We start from the raw sequence: 20330 nt of genomic DNA on the forward strand, positions 1-20330 counted from the left end.
ACATCCGTGGGACTGTTTTTATAACGAGCAATGTGTACTCATTCCTGCCCCTTTCTTACCCAACCCCCCAACTCCCCTCTCATCTGGTGACCATCACCAGTCTGTTCTCTGTATCTATGAGTTTGTTTCTGTTTCGTATGTTCCTTTATTTTGTTCTTTAGATTCCATGTGTAAGTGAAATCGTGTCATTTGTCTTTCTCTGTCTAACTTATTCCACTGAGCATAACACCCTGTAGGTCCATTCGCGCCGCAAACGGCCGATTGCCTCCTTTCTTACGGCTGAGACACGTCCCACTGGGCGCATGCACCACCTCTTCTTCTTCCCCTCGCGGGCCCTTAGGATGCGTCCATGTCTTGGCTGTTGTAAATGGTGCTGAGGTTTTTCGTGTATGTCATGGTCCGCATCGTACAGACAAAAACAGCGAGGCTCGGGGGGCTAAGTTTGCCCAGCGTCACAAGGCTGGGAAGTGTGGGAGCTGGGGCGCAAACCCAGCTTGCCCAGACCCCTCCCCACTGTGCTGGCTCCGCCAGTGCCCTGGGGACAGCCACGGGCCTCAGCCCCCGGGGCCATGGGCAGCCAGGAGGAGCACGGCGGACACCGCGCCCGTCGGAGCGTGGGCCTGCCCTGCACACGCGGGGGCCGCCTCCCCAGCTGCGTGCTGGCTCCTAGGTGCGGCTTCCGGGGTCGGGGCAGCAGGGTCACCCGCGGAGGCCAGCTCAGCGGAGGCCAGCTCAGCGGAGTCCATTGCTGAGCTGGGGACCGAGGGGCTTCCCTGACAGCGGCTGCGGGGGCTCCGAAGGGGATGCTCGGCCTCCTGCGCTGCTCCACTTAGGTGTCCGCGGCCTCGGGGGTCTGCTGGCCGACCGGGTCTGAGCGGAGGTGATAATAAACACTACACGCACACACACATGCAGGCCAGTCACCTGAGAAGGGTACCTGGAGGAAGAATAACATAGGCATGTGCTTGAAAGGTGGTAAGCGTTTGATTAGGCAGCGAGAAGGTGCGCACGGGGGAGGGCAGGCCGGCGTGGGCGTGGGCGTGCGGTGCGGTCGCAGGGCGCCGAGCTGCCGGAGACTGGCCACTGCAATGCCTGGGGCGGGGCGGGCGGCTGGACCAGGCTCTGCAAACAGTGACTCAGAGGCCACTGTCCCGCTGACCGCCCCCTGACCACTGGTTTTCTTTTCCAAATCTTGACTAGTCACACGCTTTTATTTTTCTAGATTCATTTTAGAACTATTTTGCCTGTTAAGTCCCAAGACAGATTCTTTTGGAGTTTCCATTTTAATTGCACAAAACCTTTATAGCTACGTGGGAGAGAGTTGGCATCGTTACACAAATTGCCTCTTTCCTTTGAAAACTTTTGTCCACCAGTGAGATGAGTATTTCATTTTATGTGCATAAGGGCGGGTCATTGGTGTCCAGTTGGAGATGCTCTAATTGTGCCGTAATAAGAGCTTTTCTCTTCAAACACCCGAGCCCTTGGGGTCTGTGGGTGGCATGGCGGTTGTTGCAAGAAAGACACAGACTTCACGCTGGTTGTCTTGGCTACTGTCAGGACTAGCCAGCACCCTCCCTCTGCCCTTTGTAGGTTTGACACCTACAGATTCAAGAAGGAGAGCGAACGTCTAGTCCAGTATTTGAACGCCGTGCCCAACGGCAAGATCCTGTCGGTCGCAGTGAATGACGAAGGGTCTCGGAACCTGGATGACACGGCCCGGAAGGCGATGACCAGGCTGGGCAGCAAGCACTTCCTGCGCCTGGGATTTAGGTACCGCCCATCCCCGCCACTCCTCAGGCCCCGGCCCCCCCCGCCCCCGCCCCGCGCGGCCTTTCTTACACATTATAAAATCAAAGTCTCGGTCATATTGAACTCATTCATTCAGCCAGCCACTTACAAAAGATGAACTGAGCATCTTCGGTGTGTGCGAGCCATGCCCCGGTGGACACCGCCAGTGTTCACTTCGTTTTCCTTTGACAGAGGGGTCACCCTGCCCTGGGGACGGGCAGGTCCTTGTTTAGAGATCACATGGAGCACCCTGCCTGGCGCCCCCCCCCCCCCAGGAAGGGTACTTTGATGTCTTTCCCTCTGAGTTCTGATGGCCTCAGACCGAGCATCGTGCCCATCTTTGGCATGTACTCATGGCACCCAGAGGAAGCCGTTCGCCCTGTGGCAGCCACGCCTCTCTGTCGTGTGGGATCAGCCCTCGGCTCGGGGAAGCTGAGGACTCCTGCCCTGCAGGGGGCTGGCGGGGCAGGCGGGGGCCGGCCAGAGCCTTTTTGGGCTCGGAGCACAGCAGCCTTCCTGGGGGGTGTGGTGGGGGGGGCTCCGGATTCCAGAGGGCGTGCAGCCGAAGATGACAGGGACACCTTGGTATCACAGGGCTCCTCTGTCAGCGTCTGTTTTATAAGCCAAGAGGCTAGTTCTGTCATACACCCTGAGAGACTGAACCACGGGGGCCTGGCTAGCTCAGCAGAAGGAGGCAGTGACCAGGGCCCAAGACCCGGCATCCGATCGATCTGATTTTCAGTCTGGGCTGCGCCTCCTCTGAGGTGTGACTGCAGGCAAGTGACTCACTGTCTCTGCGTGGCTCCTGCACCTGTAAAATGGGAGACGTGGGAGCCACCTCCAGGGACCGGGGAAGGGTCACTTGTGATAACAGGAGCACAGAATAAGGACTTGATAAACATTAGAGACAAGAGCTGGGGAAGGACGGACCCTGCCGTGGCCTGTCCTGGCCGTTGGCACCGCAGAGGACCTCGGCGTGCAGGAAGTTTTACCCCTCATTCACACAGACACACCCTGAGTGACACACTCAAAGCTTTTAAAATCAGTGCAAGAACTGAGATCTGGACCCGTCATCTCTTCATTCATTTCAGAAGTGGTTACTGAGCAGGTGTTGGCATGAGGCTCCAGGGCAGACGCGGCATCCCGAGCGCACGTGGGAAGGGAGGCAGTAAGGGGTAGGATGAGGAGGCATCTGGGAGCGAGAGCGCGGACAGGTGACAGAGGGGGCTATAGTGCAGATCCCAGGAGCGACCAGGAGGCCCAGGGTCCCCAGGACGGGTGTGTGGCTTTCCTGAAGACGGGAAGGACAGGCAGCGGCAGGCGTGTGACGGAGGGAGGGAGGGAGGGAGAAGGCTGTGAGGTGGGCACAAGAGGGCCCTGCTCCATGCCAGGGAGCTTGGTTTGCATCCAGCGGGCAGTGGGGAGCCACGGAAGGGCTTGGCCGGAGAGGGACGCAGTCAAATCCCCAGCCTCAACAATAGACTTACCTCCCGAGATCAGAGGTCAAAACTGAAACCATAAAAGCTATGAAGGGCCAAAAGCTTTGAGGTCTCCCAGCAGGCAAGAGGCAGCATTGGGCATTTGGGGACGGACAAGGTGGGTACGAAGGCCTCCCACCCCCGAGCCGTGTATGCTCCCGTGGAGGGAGGCGGACTGGACAACCTTTCAAAAACCTCACACCCCATCTTTCTCCTTCGCTCCCCATTAAGAAGAAGAGGCATCTCTTTCATTCCCGAAGGCTGTTGCCAATCCCCAGGTGGTCAGTCACTCTAGCCTCTGCGTCTTCCTCGGGGTGGCCTTGGGGACACCTGGCGTGAGAGGATGACCCTTCTCCTGGAACGGGTTGCCTTGTTTACTCAAGGAACCAGAGCACTTGCTTCAGGGCCTAAGTGAGCCTGGCGGGTGTGGGCAGGTCTGCGGGCTTGTTTATTTGTGACTCATGCCTCGTGTTGGGCCAGAGGAGCTGAGAGGCTCACAATATGCAAACACTGGGCGAGCCAGGTGGGTAGGAAGCCCAGAGTTTGCAAGAAAGGCTCTTATTCTTGTGGAGAATGGAAGCCCAGCCTGGAGTCACTTCCCCCGGCGCCCGAGGGCTGCTCGCCGGGGGCTGTGTGTCCCGCCTGCCTCCCTCACGGGCTCAGACCTGTGAAGACGTTTACGCCTGCTGTTGTTGGTTTCAGACACCCGTGGAGTTTCCTGACTGTGAAGGGAAATCCTGCAGCGTCCGTGGAAGACCACATTGAGTATCACGGTAATAATGGCTGACGGAGAGGCTCCGGCCTTCCTGGGGCGCGCTGACCGTGCCCATCAAAGGGCCAAAGGCCGACACCAATGAAGGTCAATTAATAAGATAGTACCTGTGTTTTGGGGGAACTCGTCACTGGCTTGGTTAACCTCACAACAAAAGGCCTTTCAAAGTGAGAGGCAACCTGTGTTCATTTCAGATCAATAAAAATAGCTATTTGGGAACCATTAATTCAGGCAGAAGCCCAAATGGAGTTCGAGTTAGCAGACAAAGGCGAGGGGCGCTTCGGAGAGAGGGTGGGGGAGCAGCTCCATCCACGGCAGGAAGGCACTGCTGCTGGTGCCTCAGACAGAACGCAGCGGTGCTCTTCTAAGCAATGGCTTTCATTTTCAGCCTGGGAGCCAGCTGTCCAGCGGGCATCATACCTGCTTTATTACTATCTTTGCAAACAGTTCTTTGGGCACCAAGATGCTTTGGGTCCCCTAGGGTGGCCATTTCACCATTTTGAGATCCCAGAGACTTGAGGTGTATCATGTGCCAGCCAGCTCCTCTGGGATGGAAGCTCCAGCGCCATTTGAGAGTGGCTTTGTTTATACTTTTTCTTAACACCTTAATCCTAAACAAGTGGCATCGGAAAGGCAGGAGCTGGGACAGAACCAGCAGGGGTAATATTTTGAGCTGAAAAGAACACTTTGGATGGGTCTTTGCAGCGGCAGCTGCCTCTGCCCAGAGCAGGGAGCGGGAGGCATGGCCGGGCCGGCCGCAGAAAGGAGCTCACACGAGAAGGGCCCAGGCTCTGAGCTGCAACCTGTGGGGATGCAGCTCAGCTTTCAAAACTGAAGCAAAAGAGGGGCAAACACCTGCTTCTGACGGGAAAGAGTGGCCAGGAGCTTCTTTTAAAGAATCAGCTGAAGAGCCCTGTGTTGGGGGAGCTTCTCTGCCTCAGACTCGTGCCCCTCTGGGTTTGGGGGTCGGTCTGTTGCTGAACGTCGGGTCTCTGTCAGGTCACGGTGGCTCTGTGGCGGCCCGGGTGTCCAAACTGTTCCGGTCGGAGCACGGCGAGTACTTCAGCGTCTCTTCATCCAGCGAGTGGGTTCAAGGTGAGGTGCTGGGGGCCGCCCGGTAAAACCTAATGCTTGGACAAGAGGCCGGGACATACTGCTTTGCAGAACAAGGATTCTCCCCTTTACCAATAAGGCCACTTCAATGTGGCAGAGTCAATGAAAGTTGCATCTGAAATCTGTCTTCACTGCATCGAGCCACTGTGGCCAATGGTCCGGAGGGAAGCCTTTTCCCTCGACTGTGCCCGGAAGCAGCACCGACCGGGGATACAGGCAGGACAGCCAGCGCCGGGCCACTGCGAGCCCGCACGGGGGCGGGGGTGCAGAAGGCAGCAGTCCTTGAACAGTGGGTTCGCCCTCGGGTTCCTCATTCTCCTTTCTGCAACAGGGAAGAATGCCTATTGTATTTATAAAGTAAGAGGTGTTTTTAATCACGAGTTGGGAGAGGTGGCAAGTTGTCCTCCTGCCTCATGCGGCCCCAGGCAGGCGGCACTCCATCTGCCGTGCCGAGGGCACTCGGCGGCTACGCTAAGCCTGGCCTGCCCACCACGGGCCCTCCTGTCTGACCGGCTCTTTGCTCTCTGCCTAGACGTGGAGTGGACAGAATGGTTCAACCATGACAAAGTGTCATCCACGAAAGGCGGGGAGAAAATTTCAGACCTCCGGGCAGCTCACCCAGGAAAAATCTGCAACCGTCCACTCGATATACAGGTACCAACTCAAAACGGTCGCATAGTTTTTTGGGGGAAAGAGTCTGCAGATCTCAGACATCCTTGCTGTTTGAGTGGCATGGTTCCCGTGACCCCCGTAGCACGCAGGTGAGTCAGAGACCGCCGTTCCCAGTGTCCAGGCTCATCCTACCAGCCTGATCCTCCTTGCAAGCCCTTAACTCATCCTCACTTGCTCCCGCAGCCACGCCCGCACAGGCGTGGGCTTCACCAGCTGGGTCTCACGCCTCAGCTCATTTCCTCTGGGTCCTTGAGTGCACAGGACCCAGCGGCATGGGGGGTGCAGGCTGAGCCCAGTTTGGGGGGAGAACACACCCACAGCTGGTTCTCCCGAGAAGGCAGCGTTCGTAGACGGACATTGTTTTCTCAGGATCGGCCCGTGGAGTCCCCCGACCTAAAAGGGACCTGGACTTTCTCACCGTGGCAGCGCTGAGTAAACACGCAGCCCTCTGTTACAGCAGCTGCGGAGCTGTGCACTGGGCACACCTCAGGGAAGGCCCGGACACAGGCGGAGCCGCGGCGTTTGTTCTCTCGTGCCTGGTCTTATTCCCAAGCAAGGTTGAGGCCACTTACAGTGCCTGATGTACAGTCAGAGGTCATTTAAGAAAGACCGTCCCTACCCATTTGTCCTCTTTCAGCCAATAAAACACCTTGTCCTAGGTGATCTGACCGCAGGTCCCAGGTCACCTGACTGTCCCGCTCACCCCCTCGCACGGTGGAGGGGCTGTAGACAAGGAACCACTTTTCCAAGGGCGGACACTCTGTTCTGCAGTCAGCAAAGACTGAGGAGACCTTGCTCATTCTTTGGCACAGGTCTTTGTTCACGTGGCTCTGATGTTACTGAAGGATTTACTCAGATTAGGTGGTAAGTTGTAGATTCTTCTTGGGTCCAACAGAGTCAAAAACGTTGACCTCCCCCACCCACTGCCTGCCACCCACCAAAGACCGTACTTCCCACATCTAATTTTAATTTTCTGTTGCCACCTTTAACATCCCAGCTTTCAATCTGAAGTAGCCATAGTCTTATTCTGCCAGCTCACTGGTCTATAGAAGGTCCGGCCCTTTACCAGACTCTGCTCCCCAAATGTTTCTGGAAACCGCGGATGCTCACATGTCCGGCGCGGGCCTCGGGGGGCTGCAAACCGCGGCTCTTCGGGAGATGGCCTCTCCCCGCCCGGCCTCCCCCTCTCCTCCCGGAACTGTGTCCCCCCTGGACTCAGGCCTGTCCCTGAGAGTCGGAGCACAGCTGATCCCAGGCCAGACATCACACACCGCTTCCCCGACGGCTTGGAGACAGCGAGGGAGAGCGGTGCGGGCAGCCTGGCCCCCGGCGCCCACGCTCGGTCCCGGCCCGAGGCGCCAGTGCAGGCGCCTCCCTGACCGTCTCCGCTTCCTCCTGTGGGGGGTCGGGGACGATGACTGTCCCCTCGTGGCGTTGGTGTGCGGTTTTAATGCCACAATATGTGACGAACTTGATCCACAGTGAATGCCCATCAATTTTTTATGTTGAAATTATTTTATTTCATTATGGCAATGGGAATACTGCCAGTTTTGTGATTATTAATTATTACGAGTTACAATAAACAATAGTGTCTACTTTCAGTGAAGGTCAGTTCCACCAAACACGGACAGAGCCCTGTTTACTCTGCAGCCCAAAACTGAGGTCTTCCTTCAAGTTAGAAAAAGGAAAGAAAAAGAAAAAGCAGCGGAATCGAGTAGCTCTTCCCTTGAAATGTTTGCTGGATTTTGTCTCTTGAAAAATGTTCCGCTCTTTCTGCCGACGTTTTCAGCCCAGCTTCCAGCGGACAGGGCCTCCTCAGAAGACGCTGCCGCAGGGAGTCCGCGATGCTGGGCGTGGCGCCCCAGTGACCTTGCGCTGCTGAACCGCCCTGAGCCCCCGCACCTCTCTGGAGAGCTGCTCCGCAGCCCCTGCCCTCCCGCGGCCGACAGGCCCCCGAGAGAGCGGTGGGCGTGCGGAACTCACGGGAAAAGGCAGCCTTTCCGTTGCGGTTGAACTCACGTCTCTGTGCTCTCCTGCCAAGCCTAAGACAACGGGCATCTGCTGGGTTGAGAACGATAGTTCCTAAAAAGCACCCCCTTTTCCAGGTTGACCATCCTTTGACTCCCTGTTTCTCCAGCCCTGGTGCTTTTGATCCCTGTGCCAAGGAGGACGACAGCTGCAGCCCTCGCTGAGAGTTGCGTGTGCCCGGTGGCAGCTGGCCTGGCCGTGCCCAGCCCGGGGATGGCCCCAGCTGGCAGCGCGCGCCTCCCCGAGCGCGCCCCCGACACCCCCTACCTGGCCGCGAGGCAGCGCGCCCGCCAGCCCCCGTCAGCTGAGACCCCTCCGGGCCGAGCCCCGGGCTGGAGCTGGGGTCAGGGAGGCAGGAGAAGCCCGGTCCTTGCTGTCCCCAGAGCCCACGGCCAGTGGGGGAGACGGACGTTGAAGGACACCAGGCTGGGAGCCCCGAGGGCCAACTGCAGGCTCTGCGGTTGGACGGGGCTGGGTTCATTGGAATGCTGGCTCCACCACTTGCTGGTTTTGTGACCCTGGGCGAGGTCCCCAACCTCTCTGAGTCTCTGTGTCCTTATCTGTAGAACCAGCAAAGACCTCAGAGTTTTGCCATAAAGCTGGGGTGAGATAATAAGTGAGCCCTTAGCTCCATAGCTACGAGGTGGGGCCTTGCAACCTCACCGCCCTTTGGAATCCCTGGGGCAGCTTTTCAAAGGTCTGGTGTCTGGCCCCACCCGACACAGTCAGATCTGAGGCTCGGGGGTGAGACCTGGGCGGGAGCATTTTTGGAGTCCCCGCATGATGTGGAGTCATCAGTGGATTGAACGTGACAAGGTTTCATGCGGCCACCGTTCGTGGCGCTGGTGGCGGCTGTAAGTAGCCCGCCCAGCTCCTAAGAGAGCTCGTGCTTGTAGGAGACTCTCCTTAAAATGTTCGCCCAGCGACGCACAGCGAGCCCCTGGTCTGTGTACTGATACTGCAGGCCCCCTGTGACTTCCTGACAGAACGGTACAGTCGGTCGTTGAAATAGTCTTGGGCCATTGTGCATGCTTGTTGCTTCAGGGACAATTTTAGACTCATGAGTATATGTTTATAGCATTAATCATCACCTTCCTTCTTTACAAAAAAGAATGACTGTGCTCTATAATTTCCGTGCCGTACGCAGGCCACTACAGTGGATGGCGCTAACCTCACCACCGAGGCCGTCTACAAGAGAGGCCAGGATTATAGGTTTGTGTGCTACGACCACGGCCACGCCTGCCAGAGATACCGTGTGCGTTTCCTGTGTGGGAGGCCTGGTAAGTGGCTGCTTGTTGGGCAGGAACGAGGCGGTGGCTGTGCACTGTGAGCTGGGGTGGCTGGGGCCACTGCCTCTCAGTGTCTCAGTGACACGAGCTCCCGCCAAGCGCGCGATGACACAGGAGAAGTGGGCGGGTGCTCAGAGTTGGCAGGAGCCAGCAGACCCCACCCTGCCCATTTGTCTGTCAGGAAGGAGAAGGGCCTGGTCCAAGAAAACCAGGGCGCAGCGGACAGAGCCGGCCTTCCTGCACCACCCGCCACACAGGCGTGCGGCCCCTTGCCTCCTCGGGCACTGTTATTTTAAACCCAGTTCCCGAGATGCTCGTTAGAGGGGGCTGGAAATGGCCGGTTTGTTCGCGGGGGCACTTGGCCATCTGCAGAAGGCAGTCATTAGGGACGGGAGGTCTTTGGGGGAAAGGCTCACAGCTACTGTAAATAATAGTTGAGAGGAACTATATTTGTTTTACATCTTGAGCAAAGTGGGTGTGGTGAGGCAGCCGCATTGAGCTCCAGCTGAGGACCGAATGGAAAATTCCCCTGCCCAGAGCTAATGAATGCCTCTTTTCTGGTAGCATTTTTGTTGACTTCAAAAACCTGTACCGAGACTGAAAAGGAGTGAGCCTGGCGATTTGGGTTTTGGACAGGCAAACCTGGCGTTTACTTACTTAGGGCGGGGAAGGGCAGAGGGGGGCGGTCAAAAGTTTGCCCAGGGCGAAGGGCCCTCATCTCAGTCCTTCCCGCTGTGGGTTACAGTGCGGCCCAGACTCACCGTCGCCGTCGACACCAACGTCAACAGCACCGTCCTGACTCTGGAAGACAACGTGCAGTCATGGAGGCCGGGGGACACCTTGGTCGTCGCCAGTACGGATTACTCCATGTACCAGGCGGAAGAGTTCCAGGTGCTCCCCTGCAGAGCCTGTGCCTCCAACCAGGTCAGAGTAGCAGGTAGGACTTTGACGAACCCCACCCTAGGCTGGCGGAATCTGGAGATGTTAGTCTTAAAGTTGGCCGGAATCACAGGCGATCTGTGTTAGGCAGCTATTGCCATAATAATGCTGCGTAACAAAAAAAGCCCCTAAAATCTCACGGCAAAAATTTCGTTCTCACGCACGTGTCTGCGCCTGTCTGGGGCTCGGCTTCTCCAGGACGAGAGGTGATTCCAAACCCGTCTCCACGTGGCTCTCCTCCCCAGGATGCACTCTTCTCCGGGGGAGGGCGGCCCCCAGGGGGCCCGAGGCCGGCATTCAGCACCAGCCGGCTCCCGCCCACGGCCTCTGTGGTCGCCAGACACGCGTGGGTGAGCCTGCTCTCCTGCCAGGGGCGTGAACGTTTGTTCGGCAACAATGTAAATCCAGCTCAGGTTTGGGGTCTCCTCTTTCTGTAGCTTTTGGGCTCTCCTTTATTCTTCTCCTAAATACTGACTTCGGTGCGCTGTCACATGCGGTTACTGGGATCACAGATTGTTAGAGGTGGAAAGAGACCTCAAATATCATCGGGCTAATTATGCTCAGTGGACAGAGCTATGCATCCATGAGGGTCCTTTGGTTGTAAATAGCAGAATCCAACTTGAGTATCTTAAACAAAACCCACTTCGTTGTGGGGTATTCGGTGGAGAGAACTAGAGTAGACGCTGACCGGCCAGGCTGTGAGAAGGAGCAGGGCGCCCCCCGGGGCCCGGGGTGGCAGGAGGCGGCAGGCGGCCTCCCTCGGGGTCACTGTGTGCGGGAACCGTGCCGAGTCCCTGCGACAAGGCTGGAAGTCACCTGCAGAGAGAGCCCAGGTCGAGCGGCTTGAGGGCTCGCCCTCCGGCCAGGTGTGGACAGGGCCCTGCTCCGACAGCCCCTCCGAGACCCCTTCTTGTGGGGAAGGCGTCCCTTCCTGCGGGACAACGGGGCGCAGGAAGGAGGTGACGCGGGGCATTTAAAACATTGCTCCCTGGAGAAATGTTAGTTCAGAGAAGGGAAGGACTGTGCGTTGAGAAAGTGCATGCACTGTGTTCAAAATGCCCCCTGTTCGGGGAATAAAGCTACAGGAAGGAAAATTCACTCCACTCTTTTTGGCTGGCGGGGATGTGCTGAGAAAGAATTTGGGGGCGTGGAGGGAGAAAGGAAAGGTGGGACACGGCGCGGGGGTCAGGGCCCGTATTTCACTTGTAGCGGGAGGTGGACCCTGGAGGTCAGGCGGCCGAGGGGCTCCCCAGGCTCCACAGACACCGCTCGGTGACCCAGGGCGCCCGCCGCGGCCCCGCAGCAACCAAGGGCGGCTGCCCATGCGTCTGGGAGACGGCCGTTTGGAGGGCGTGACTGCAGAGAGAGGGAAGGAGGCAGCCGCTCGTGGGCAGAGGCTGAGACGGCCAGACCTTTGTCCCTTCACCGTGGAACAGAGTCTGGCACGTGCCTGCCAGGCAGTGCCCTGGGCTGTGGGGTGACACGTGAGCCAGGTGCTCAGGGCCCTGGCGCTCAGGGAGCCCGCAGTCCCACCGTGACCAGAGACACCCAGCAAAGAGCCATCCCAGTGAAAATAAAACCCCAAATGCGAGAACCGCTTGGGAGAGAGGTGGGGGTGCAGGGGGAGCATGAATAAGGGCCTGAGCAGAGTCAGACCAGCGTGGGCGCCTTCCCAGGGCACAAGCGACGGAGCGTGGAGCTGGAGGAGGAGGAGGAGGTCAGGAGGGGAGGGGACGCGTGCGGGGAGGAGCGCGGGGGGACCCACAGCGGGACCAGGAGGCCAGTGCAGGGCTGGGGGAGGCCCCATGCAGGCAGCGCGGGGATGCCTCCTGGGGGCCACGGGCTGTCGGGCCTCCCCAGAGAGGAAAGCCCTCCCGTGTCCCATTCGCGGGCCGTATTCAGACCATGGAGCTGATGCCCCTGCTCGCTGTGAGGGGACCCTGGTTCCAGGCAGCAGTTGTGGCTTCCGGGAGGGCGACTGGCCTGCCCTGGGGCCCTTGCCCACGTGGAGGTGGGAGGTGGGAGGAGGGGCCCCAGTGTTGGGCACCCCGAGGCCTGGGGAAGGTTTCACGTTGAGCCGGTGCTGCTGGGACAGCCATGGGCCAGGGTGCTCTGAGCACGTCTGAGCTAGACGTTGCGCTTGGTTCTGCTCCCAGGCTTTGGGGCTCACATGAAAACAGCGCATCCTGGTGGATAGTGTCAGAAGGGCCCCAGGCGGGGGCGTGCGTGAGCAGGTGTGAGTGCGTGTATGAGAGTGTGTGTGTGTGTCCAGGGGAGGCGCCCGTTTCTCCTCTTCGGCCCCAAGCACCTTCTCTGGCCCTCCGTCTCCCCGGCACGAGCAAGCTCTCCACCTGCTCCCCGCTTTTGCGAGCCTGCCCCCTCGTCTCCGAGGGCTCACCTTCCCAGGCTGGCCGCCGAGAGGGACGCAGCCTTCCTGGTCCTTCTTCACTCTGCCCTGTTCCAGTAAACAGGCATCTTAAGGGCTTTCTGATGGGAAACAGATGGGAGAACAATGTAATGAAAATGTGTGAATCATCTAAAAAAATATTTCAGCATTTCGCCAGCCACAGTGTGATTCCCAACACCTCCTGACAGGGCAATTACAAAGCTCTTCAATTCTCTGCCGTTCTCATCCCCGGCTTCCCACTTTGCTTGTAACTGCCCATCCCCCGGGTTTAAACGGCAGCCCTGTTAACTGGGACCGACAGTTCGTAGCTCCCCGTGACGTGCCGCGCTCTCACGACCCGCCTTGTCCCAGGAGTCCAGCGGCCACAGGTGGCGAGGGGCTGTCTTTGACGGCACAGGACCGCGCGTGGCCGTCATGTCGGTGCTGGTGAGGGTGCCGGTGCAGGCCAGGGCGCCTGCCGTGGGCCCGTGGGAGCGGGACGCGCACTCTCAGCTGTCCAGCCCCGCGGCCCGCGTGTCCCCGCTCCGCACAGGCCCCGGCCCAGCGTCTCCGCACACAGCTGGCCGCACTGTGGGAGGCAACCAGGGGCTCTCGGCTTTAAATCTGCTTCCCTGGGACCTGCCAGCCGAGCCCCCCGGCTTGTGCTCAGCGTCTGAGAGGGCACCCCTGGCCCGCCCTGCGGACGCACTGGCCCTGTGAGGCCCGAGCCGCAGGACGTGTGTGTCTCTCTCCCACTGCAGGGCCTGTGATGTTCCACCTTCTCTAGGCCCAAGCGGCTGGTCCTGTCCTCGTCCCAGGGAGAGGGCTGGGGAGGGGCCCAGGCGGACAGGGCGGGTGCGGGGAGGCAGGTCGGTGTTCGAAGCCCCTCTGCCTCCCAGCCCCCACAGCCCACCCCCAAACCTTGCCCAGGCTCGTGGCCCTTCTGGATCGTTGGGGACAAATCTGGCCACGTCTGCTGTCCCTGCTGAGCCTCCACCATGGGAGCTGTGAGGAGGAAGGCAGGGCGGAGGCCGGAAGCTGGGGAGCACAGCTTCCCCGGGACAGCTGCCTGGGCGTGGCCTGGGAACCAAGCGAGCGGCAGATAAACCGCCCCACGGTTTCACACGGGCCCTCACAGGGGCTACGTCGTCAGGGGACAAGGGGGCGGCAGACATAGGCTCACAGCTCTCCGACGCGCCTGCTCACAGGGGTCTGAGAATCGCAGTGCCCACCCGCCTGAAGTCACTCCTGCCCCCGGCCCGCTTCCCCCGGGGAACCAAGAACACGTCTAATTTGAGGTCATTACAGGCGTGCAGCTAGTGGCCGGGGCCCTGGTTCCAGCCGTCCCTTGAGGATAGTCCCAGCGACAGCTGTGTGCGTCCCCTCTGCCCTGTGCCCTGTGCCCTGGGCCGGGGCCGCCCTGGGCACATTCTGTGCGTTAGCTCGGTTACCAGCCCTGTTGAGATACGTGCTGTTATTATTTCCATGTTAGAGGTGAGGAGCCTGCGGGTCAGGGACTCGGGGCTGCAGTCTGATTCTGGATCTTTCCCCGACAGCCGGGCCCCAGAGTCACAGTGCAGCCCCGTTATCCTGCCTCTCCAGTCCTGTTTGAGACGGGTCCCCGAGGAGGGCCCTCCGGCCGCCTCTGGTCAGTCTCCGTCTTGGACGGCATAGTTTAAGGGGGACGCCGACATCGCGAGAAGCCCCCTGAGCCCGCAGTGTGCGTGCTCCGAGGCCGGGCGGGAAGCCCGGGGACCGGGGCCTGGGCTCCTGGCGGCCGAGCACTGCGGCGCACGGGGACCAAAGGCGGATGCTGGGGGTGGGGAAGCCCTCGCCGAGGAGCTGCCGGAGCTCGGTCTGGACAGACAAGGCGGTTGCCACGTGGACTGGGGGGAGCGGCTCAGAGACGCTCGGAGAAATACAACAGCAAAGGCTTACGCCGGGAACAGTGGGTCAGGGAAGGGAAGGGAGCCTGGGCTGGAGGCCACCTGCTCGCTACGCTCCTAACAGGGGGGGCCTGCCGCCCGGCCTTAAAACTGCAGGGACATGTGACCCTGCGACCCTGCGCAGAAGGTGCAGGGGCGCCGCGGTACAGGCGGGGCCCAGCGTTCTGCAGAGCCGGCTCGTTTCGGACGCCCCTCTCGTGGGTGTCAGGCCTCGGTGAAACCGAAGGCCTGGCGGCCCCGCCCGGTGCGCCCCCCACGGACCCTGCCTTTGGCCGGGGGCACAGACCTTGGCCTCTGAGTCTTAGGATAAGAGTACATTACAGTAAATAGGCTTTCTGAAGTTAATATTTTAAGTACCTATGCCTTTTTTTGAGAACTCTGCCAGTAGGCTGAACAGTGGCCCCAAAGATGTCCACATCCTCATCCTCAGGGCCTGTGTGCATTACCCGACTCGGCAGAAGGGACCTTGTGTGCTGAGGTCCAGGCTGTGAGACAGGTGACTCTGTGGGATCACCTGCTGGGCCTGGTGGGATCACAAAGGACAGGGGAGGGTCAGAGTCGGGAGCAGGCGGGGTAGTGACAGAGCAGACGGCAGTGATACCCTTGCAGACAGAGGAGCACAGGTGCCATTAGAATCTGAAAAAGGCCGGGACGGCTGAGCCTCGCGGGGGCCCGGCCCCGCTGGCCCCCGTGCCTGCTGGCCCAGTGAGGCCGCTCCTGGGCTTCTGACCTCCAGGGCTACAGGGAAAGAAATGGCTGTTGTTTTAAGCCACAAGTTTGTGGTAATTTGCTACAGCGGCCCTAGCAAGCTGATACTGATTCCAAAGGGGATGTTTTCTTAGCTTTGCCAAGAGCCAGGTTTACTTCTTTGAACTAAGATGCTTCAAAGAAACCACCTCCCTGAGACTGCAGAATTCCAGAACAATCAACATCCTCGGAAGTGCTGCAGACCCAGCGCAGAGGGTGTGCCGGCTGCAGCGCGGGGCGGGGGGCGGGGGGGCCCGCTCTTCCCTGGCTCAGAGGGCAGGGCGGGGTCGCTGTGGGGGGCAGGTCAAAGCTGCTCAGGGCTCCTGGTGACTGCGGCCACTGCATGTGGTTACCGTGTCATGGGGCTGAATGGCGTGTGTGCTCTGTGGCTCAAGTCAAGGGCACAGTGAAAGCAACATGGTGTCTGTGCTGTGGTTCCGGCCGCAAACCCACACAAGAGATTGCTGCTCCTTGTAGCGCCGCCCTCAGCTGGAGGGGAAGGTGCGCGACAGCCGGGCCGGCCGTCCCAGGGAGGAGCCGAGCGCAGGCTGGCCGAGATTTCTCTGTTCCGGAAGGCAAGGTTTGGGATCGCTGTGGAGGCAGAACTTGGGGCCGAAAATCAAAGGCGGTTCAAAGGTTCCAAACTCTGGTCACCCGGGATGGGGCTTCGGGTCAGTGGTCCAAGGGACAACGCATCGTCTGCTCCACCGCCAGAGGGCGGGAGCGAGGTGGCGGGCGGGCAGCGCCAGCGGGGCGAGATCTCTCCGCCACTGTGCCGAGCGGCACGCAGAGGCACCCAGCGCCCGGCCACCGTGCCGGCCACGGCAGTGCCGACCCGGCTCTTTCCAGAAAGCCCGGACATGAGGCTGGAGGCAGTCGGCCACCGAGCTGCTCACTGTCACAGGACACAGCCTCGCTCTGTGTCGCTGCAGTGCTGGCTGGCTGGCCGGCCGGGGCGTGAGCTCTGTGCGGCCATCGCCGCCCAGATGTCCTCGCTCTCGTTGCTGTGCCACCCCCAGGGCACGGTCCGCGCTGCCTGGGTGAGGCTGGACCACCCCCACATGTCCACGTTCCCGCCCCAGGAACAGAGCGAGAGCAGGGCCCCTGAGGGGCACGCGCCACGTCTGCCCACCCTGTGAGCACACCCGCTGCGGGGAGCCTGGGGCAGGTGCCCCCTGGGAGCTGTGGGCCCACCTAAAGTGCAGGGAATCTTAGCGCCACAAGCAAAAGAGGGGACAGATCCTGGGGGACACAGAGTTGTTTCTGCCACAGGCTTCAGAGCTAAGCATGCGTGGCTGTGAATCCTCCCTCTCCGTTCAGGCAAGTAAACTTCACCTCCCTAGCTTCGTGCCTCCGTGCACGCAGGCCCCGGGGAGGCCTACGCAGGAGCTGTGGAGGCAGCTGGCAGGGGCCGGGGGACAGTGGGCACAGGCAGCCCCTCGGAGCTCCCCATTTCCCCCCTCTCTGCCCCAGGGAAACCTATGTACCTGCACATCGGGGAGGAGATCGATGGTGTGGACATGCGGGCCGAGGTCGGGCTGCTGACCCGCAACATCGTGGTCATGGGGGAGATGGAGGACAGGTGCTACCCCTACAACAACCACATCTGCAGCTTCTTTGACTTCGATACCTTTGGGGGTCACATCAAGGTAGGGGTCTGCCTGGCTGAGGCCATAAGCCCAACCAGGAGAATTCCCCCCATGCCAGCCTGTGGGTGGGATTCTTGGTAGCGAAGGGGACGCAGGGGCAGGACCGGGGACCAAGGCCAGGGAACCTGTGGACGTTGGAGAAAGCTCCTGTGTCGCCCACGGGCGCGCTGTCCCTCCCATCAGTCCTTGGGAGCAGGCAAGTCCGTGAGCCGACCCGGGGGCGGCTCCTGCGCCCCGGTCACACCCGTCACCCCGCACCCCCGCCTTCCCGGTCTTCAGCCCCACTCATGGCCCTCATTCCCCTTCGTCGTAACTCAGTCCTGACCCCTCCCTGATAGAACCGACTGACATGCGACTCACAGAAAGTCATGTCATGTGCGCGGGAACCGCTGAGACGCAGGTCAGTGGTGAGCGGGGGAGCCAGAGGCTCTGGCGCCGACTTAGCCTGAGCGTCAGGGCAGCGAGTCTGGCAGCCGCCGAGAGGAGGAGCTGCAGGCGGGGGTGGGGGGCATAGCGGGGCCCGAGCGCGCGTGCTCTCAGCCTTCCGCTCCCAGAGGCATTTCACTGGCGTTGCTACATAAAGCCCCTTCCTTACCTGGGATGTTGGGGAGCATAAGACACCCCAAGCCCTTCATGTGGCTTTGCCCCCAGCGGTGGGAGCAACGCTGACAGTAATAGCGTATCCTGGAGAGCTAAATTCATACGCTTTAAGGATAAGGCTTTTTGGTAAATGACTTAAGAAGGATGGGGTGAAACTTACGGAGTTCACAGTGGGGACCCTCATAGCATGTCGGGGACACAGCATTTGGTTGTGCAGGCCTATGTTACAGGGTTCCCAGCATCCCTGGTCTGTGGCATAATTCAGTGCCCTTTCACCCCCGAACCCACTCCTGCGCAGTTCCCTCCCTCGTCACCGTCAGCGGCTGCAGAGGCTGGGAACGGGGATGGACGTGAGCCCGTCTTGCTGCGCCCCTCCCTTGCAGGGCCACTGCCTGGCCACACCCCTGGGGCATTAACAGCACTTTGTCTCCTCAGGGTAGGAAGGGCCAGGCGTCTTAACCCGTTTGCAGAGGCCACCGTTGGCTTACCTGGGGGGGGCGGTCACCAGAGCGCTTCGAGGGTGATGGAATGTGGGCGGCAGTGAGGGGCTGGGGGACGCCTCACGGGCTCCTTCCGCCTCTCCTTCCCCAGTTTGCGCTGGGGTTTAGGGCAGCGCATCTGGAGGGCGTGGAGCTGAAGCACATGGGGCAGCAGCTGCTGGGCCAGTACCCGATTCACTTCCACCTGGCCGGCGACGTGGACGAACAGGGTGGCTACGACCCCCCCACATACGTCCGGGACCTGTCCATCCACCACACCTTCTCTCGCTGCGTCACCGTCCACGGCTCCAATGGCTTGTTGGTGAGTGCCTCCTTCCCAGGAAGAAGGGTCCAGGGGGCCATCGCCCCCTCTTGCCGTGCTGGCCTGCTCGCTGCTGGGCCAAGGGCCGTGGCTGCTGAAGGGTGTCTGCCCCCAGTCGCATACCTGGGGCCGTCGAGGGTGAGCCCGCCTCACCTCGGGTTTTAGAGGGACCCAGACTGACAGCAGGCTGCCAGCCAAAGAGAAGGAGAAAGCTGGGCTGTCTCCTCGCCGGGAGCACCAGACACAGAGTGCGGTGGTCCCTGGGAGTCCGCGTGCAGGGGCGAGGATCGCTCCGTGGCCGTGAGACGTGGCAGGTCTGCTGGCTGCAGACGGGGGGCCGTGGCCGACTGGCTGAGCCGGCGGCGGCAGGGCGTCCTTTGCCCCGGGTGGGCCAAGTGTCCATCAGGGCAGGTGCTGGGGGAGAAACGCCCTCACGAGCAAACTGGTGTCTGTGTCAGAGGCTTGTCTTGATGTGCACAGGTAATTCTTACACTAAGTTCATTCTTCCTTAAACGAACTCGTATTTCCTATAAATGTTGCAAATTAGACAGGACAACATGGTGCCCTGCGAGCCGACTCCAGCCTGTGTTTGGTTTGGCTTGTGTGGTGTTGAGAGAAACATTTGATCGTTTTTACACTCAACTGATAATTTTACACTAAATTGAACTTCCTTTAAATGGTCTGAACTTATACCCTGTATGAACTTTAAAGCCGGACGTCACAAAATGCCACCCTGAGAGCCGAATCCAGCTACCAGATGTGTTTTGTTTGGCTTCAAGACTGTTTAAAGAAACATTCAAATTTGTTTCTATCATTTAAAAATTAGGAGATTTCACATAAAGTCTGGATTTTTGGCTTCTCTTGAGAAGTGAGCTGGGTTGGCAGCACCGGACCCACTTCGCTGCCTGGTGAAATTCGCCGTGGCCCCACTGCGCGGCTGTGTCCCCGGAGGCCCCTTGCCCTCTGCTCCCGCGAGCACTTCAGGAAGCACCAGGCCGGCGCCGTCAGGTGCACTTGTGTCTGTGACTCTGGCTTTAAACCGAACCGAGCGAACCTCCCCGCCAGGCATGTGATGAAGGGACGATGAAGAGGCCCGTCAGCATGTCGCTGGGGGAGCCACTTTCGCATCTGTTCGATGTGCCGGTCTGGCACAGGAGAGCCCGCCGTCTCTGTGACTCACGTGCTGGGACTGGGGGCCCCGCTGGGCACAGAGCAGAGAGGGTGGCTTCAGGGCCCCAACCAGAAAGGCCTGGGTTCCAGGCCCGGTCCACAGGGTGTGAGCCGCTGGACCTTGGGCACGCGACCCTCGGTCCCCTGCTCAGTCAGGCGAGGAAGGACACCAAACACACAGGCTGGGAGGTGCCGCGCACGAGGGAGCCCCGAGCCCCGGGCCCGCCCGCAGGGCCCACACAGACGTGCGGGCTGGGAACCAGAGCCCGCTCTGCCCGCGGGTGGTGAGGGGCCGGGCTGGGGCAGCGGCGGGAAGACGTGGGGCTTGTTTCTGGCTGACGGAAGCAGCAAAGGAGAATGACTGCTGGGGCAGCGGAGGGACGGCAGGAACAACAGCAAGTGCAGACCCTCGGGAGCAGCAGAGGATGCGGCGTGAGCCGGAACCCTGCCCCCACTGGTCCTGCCCGGCTCCAGCGGTGCGGCCTGGGGCGGCCGGGTGCGCGTGGCCTGGGGCAGGCCTGGGGCAGCGTCCGGCCGCACTGCACTGCGCTGAATGAGCACGCGCAGGGGGCCGCAGGCGCTCTCGCCCCGGTGGGCGCTGAGCCTCAGACCATGTGGTGGGGAAGGGCCGTGGACTTGCCTAAGGAAGGCCTGGCTCTTCGGAGCTTGACCTGTTCTGAGCATTTATTCTAAAGGTTTGTCCGTAGATTTGGCTTCACATCACCTACATCTACCTTCACCGAAGGGGCACAAGTCCCTCCTGCTCTCGGCCCCAAGGGATTCTGGCCAGCAGGTGGGGAGTGAACATCCATCAGCTCTGGGGGCGTCATGTGCCAGCCCTTTCACCCCCACCTGTGTACATGGCAGGAAGGCCGGTGCCCTATCCCCAGCCCCAGAGCTCTGGGGACTGTGGGAGAGGCTTCTGTTTTACCCAGTTTCTTGCTTCGCAGTT

The 20330-nt window shown here is 60.2% G+C and overlaps 1 protein-coding gene across 2 annotated transcripts in view; it reads left to right on the forward strand.

Annotated features, from left to right (window-relative positions):
- Positions 1-20330, forward strand: part of CEMIP (cell migration inducing hyaluronidase 1) — a 102426-nt gene that overhangs the window by 61336 nt on the left and 20760 nt on the right. For both annotated transcript variants that reach the window (XM_054588415.1, XM_054588407.1), the window contains 8 exons: positions 1591-1770; positions 3969-4039; positions 5038-5133; positions 5684-5805; positions 8999-9131; positions 9886-10077; positions 16632-16807; positions 17999-18208. In XM_054588415.1, the coding sequence (XP_054444390.1) occupies positions 1591-1770; positions 3969-4039; positions 5038-5133; positions 5684-5805; positions 8999-9131; positions 9886-10077; positions 16632-16807; positions 17999-18208 (1180 nt within the window). The remainder of the gene's footprint in view (positions 1-1590; positions 1771-3968; positions 4040-5037; positions 5134-5683; positions 5806-8998; positions 9132-9885; positions 10078-16631; positions 16808-17998; positions 18209-20330) is intronic.

This window comes from Pteronotus mesoamericanus, unplaced genomic scaffold, assembly GCF_021234165.1.
Source record: "Pteronotus mesoamericanus isolate MK-2021 breed Mesoamerican mustached bat unplaced genomic scaffold, CSHL_Meso_final contig_1242, whole genome shotgun sequence".
Taxonomy (NCBI): domain Eukaryota; kingdom Metazoa; phylum Chordata; class Mammalia; order Chiroptera; family Mormoopidae; genus Pteronotus; species Pteronotus mesoamericanus.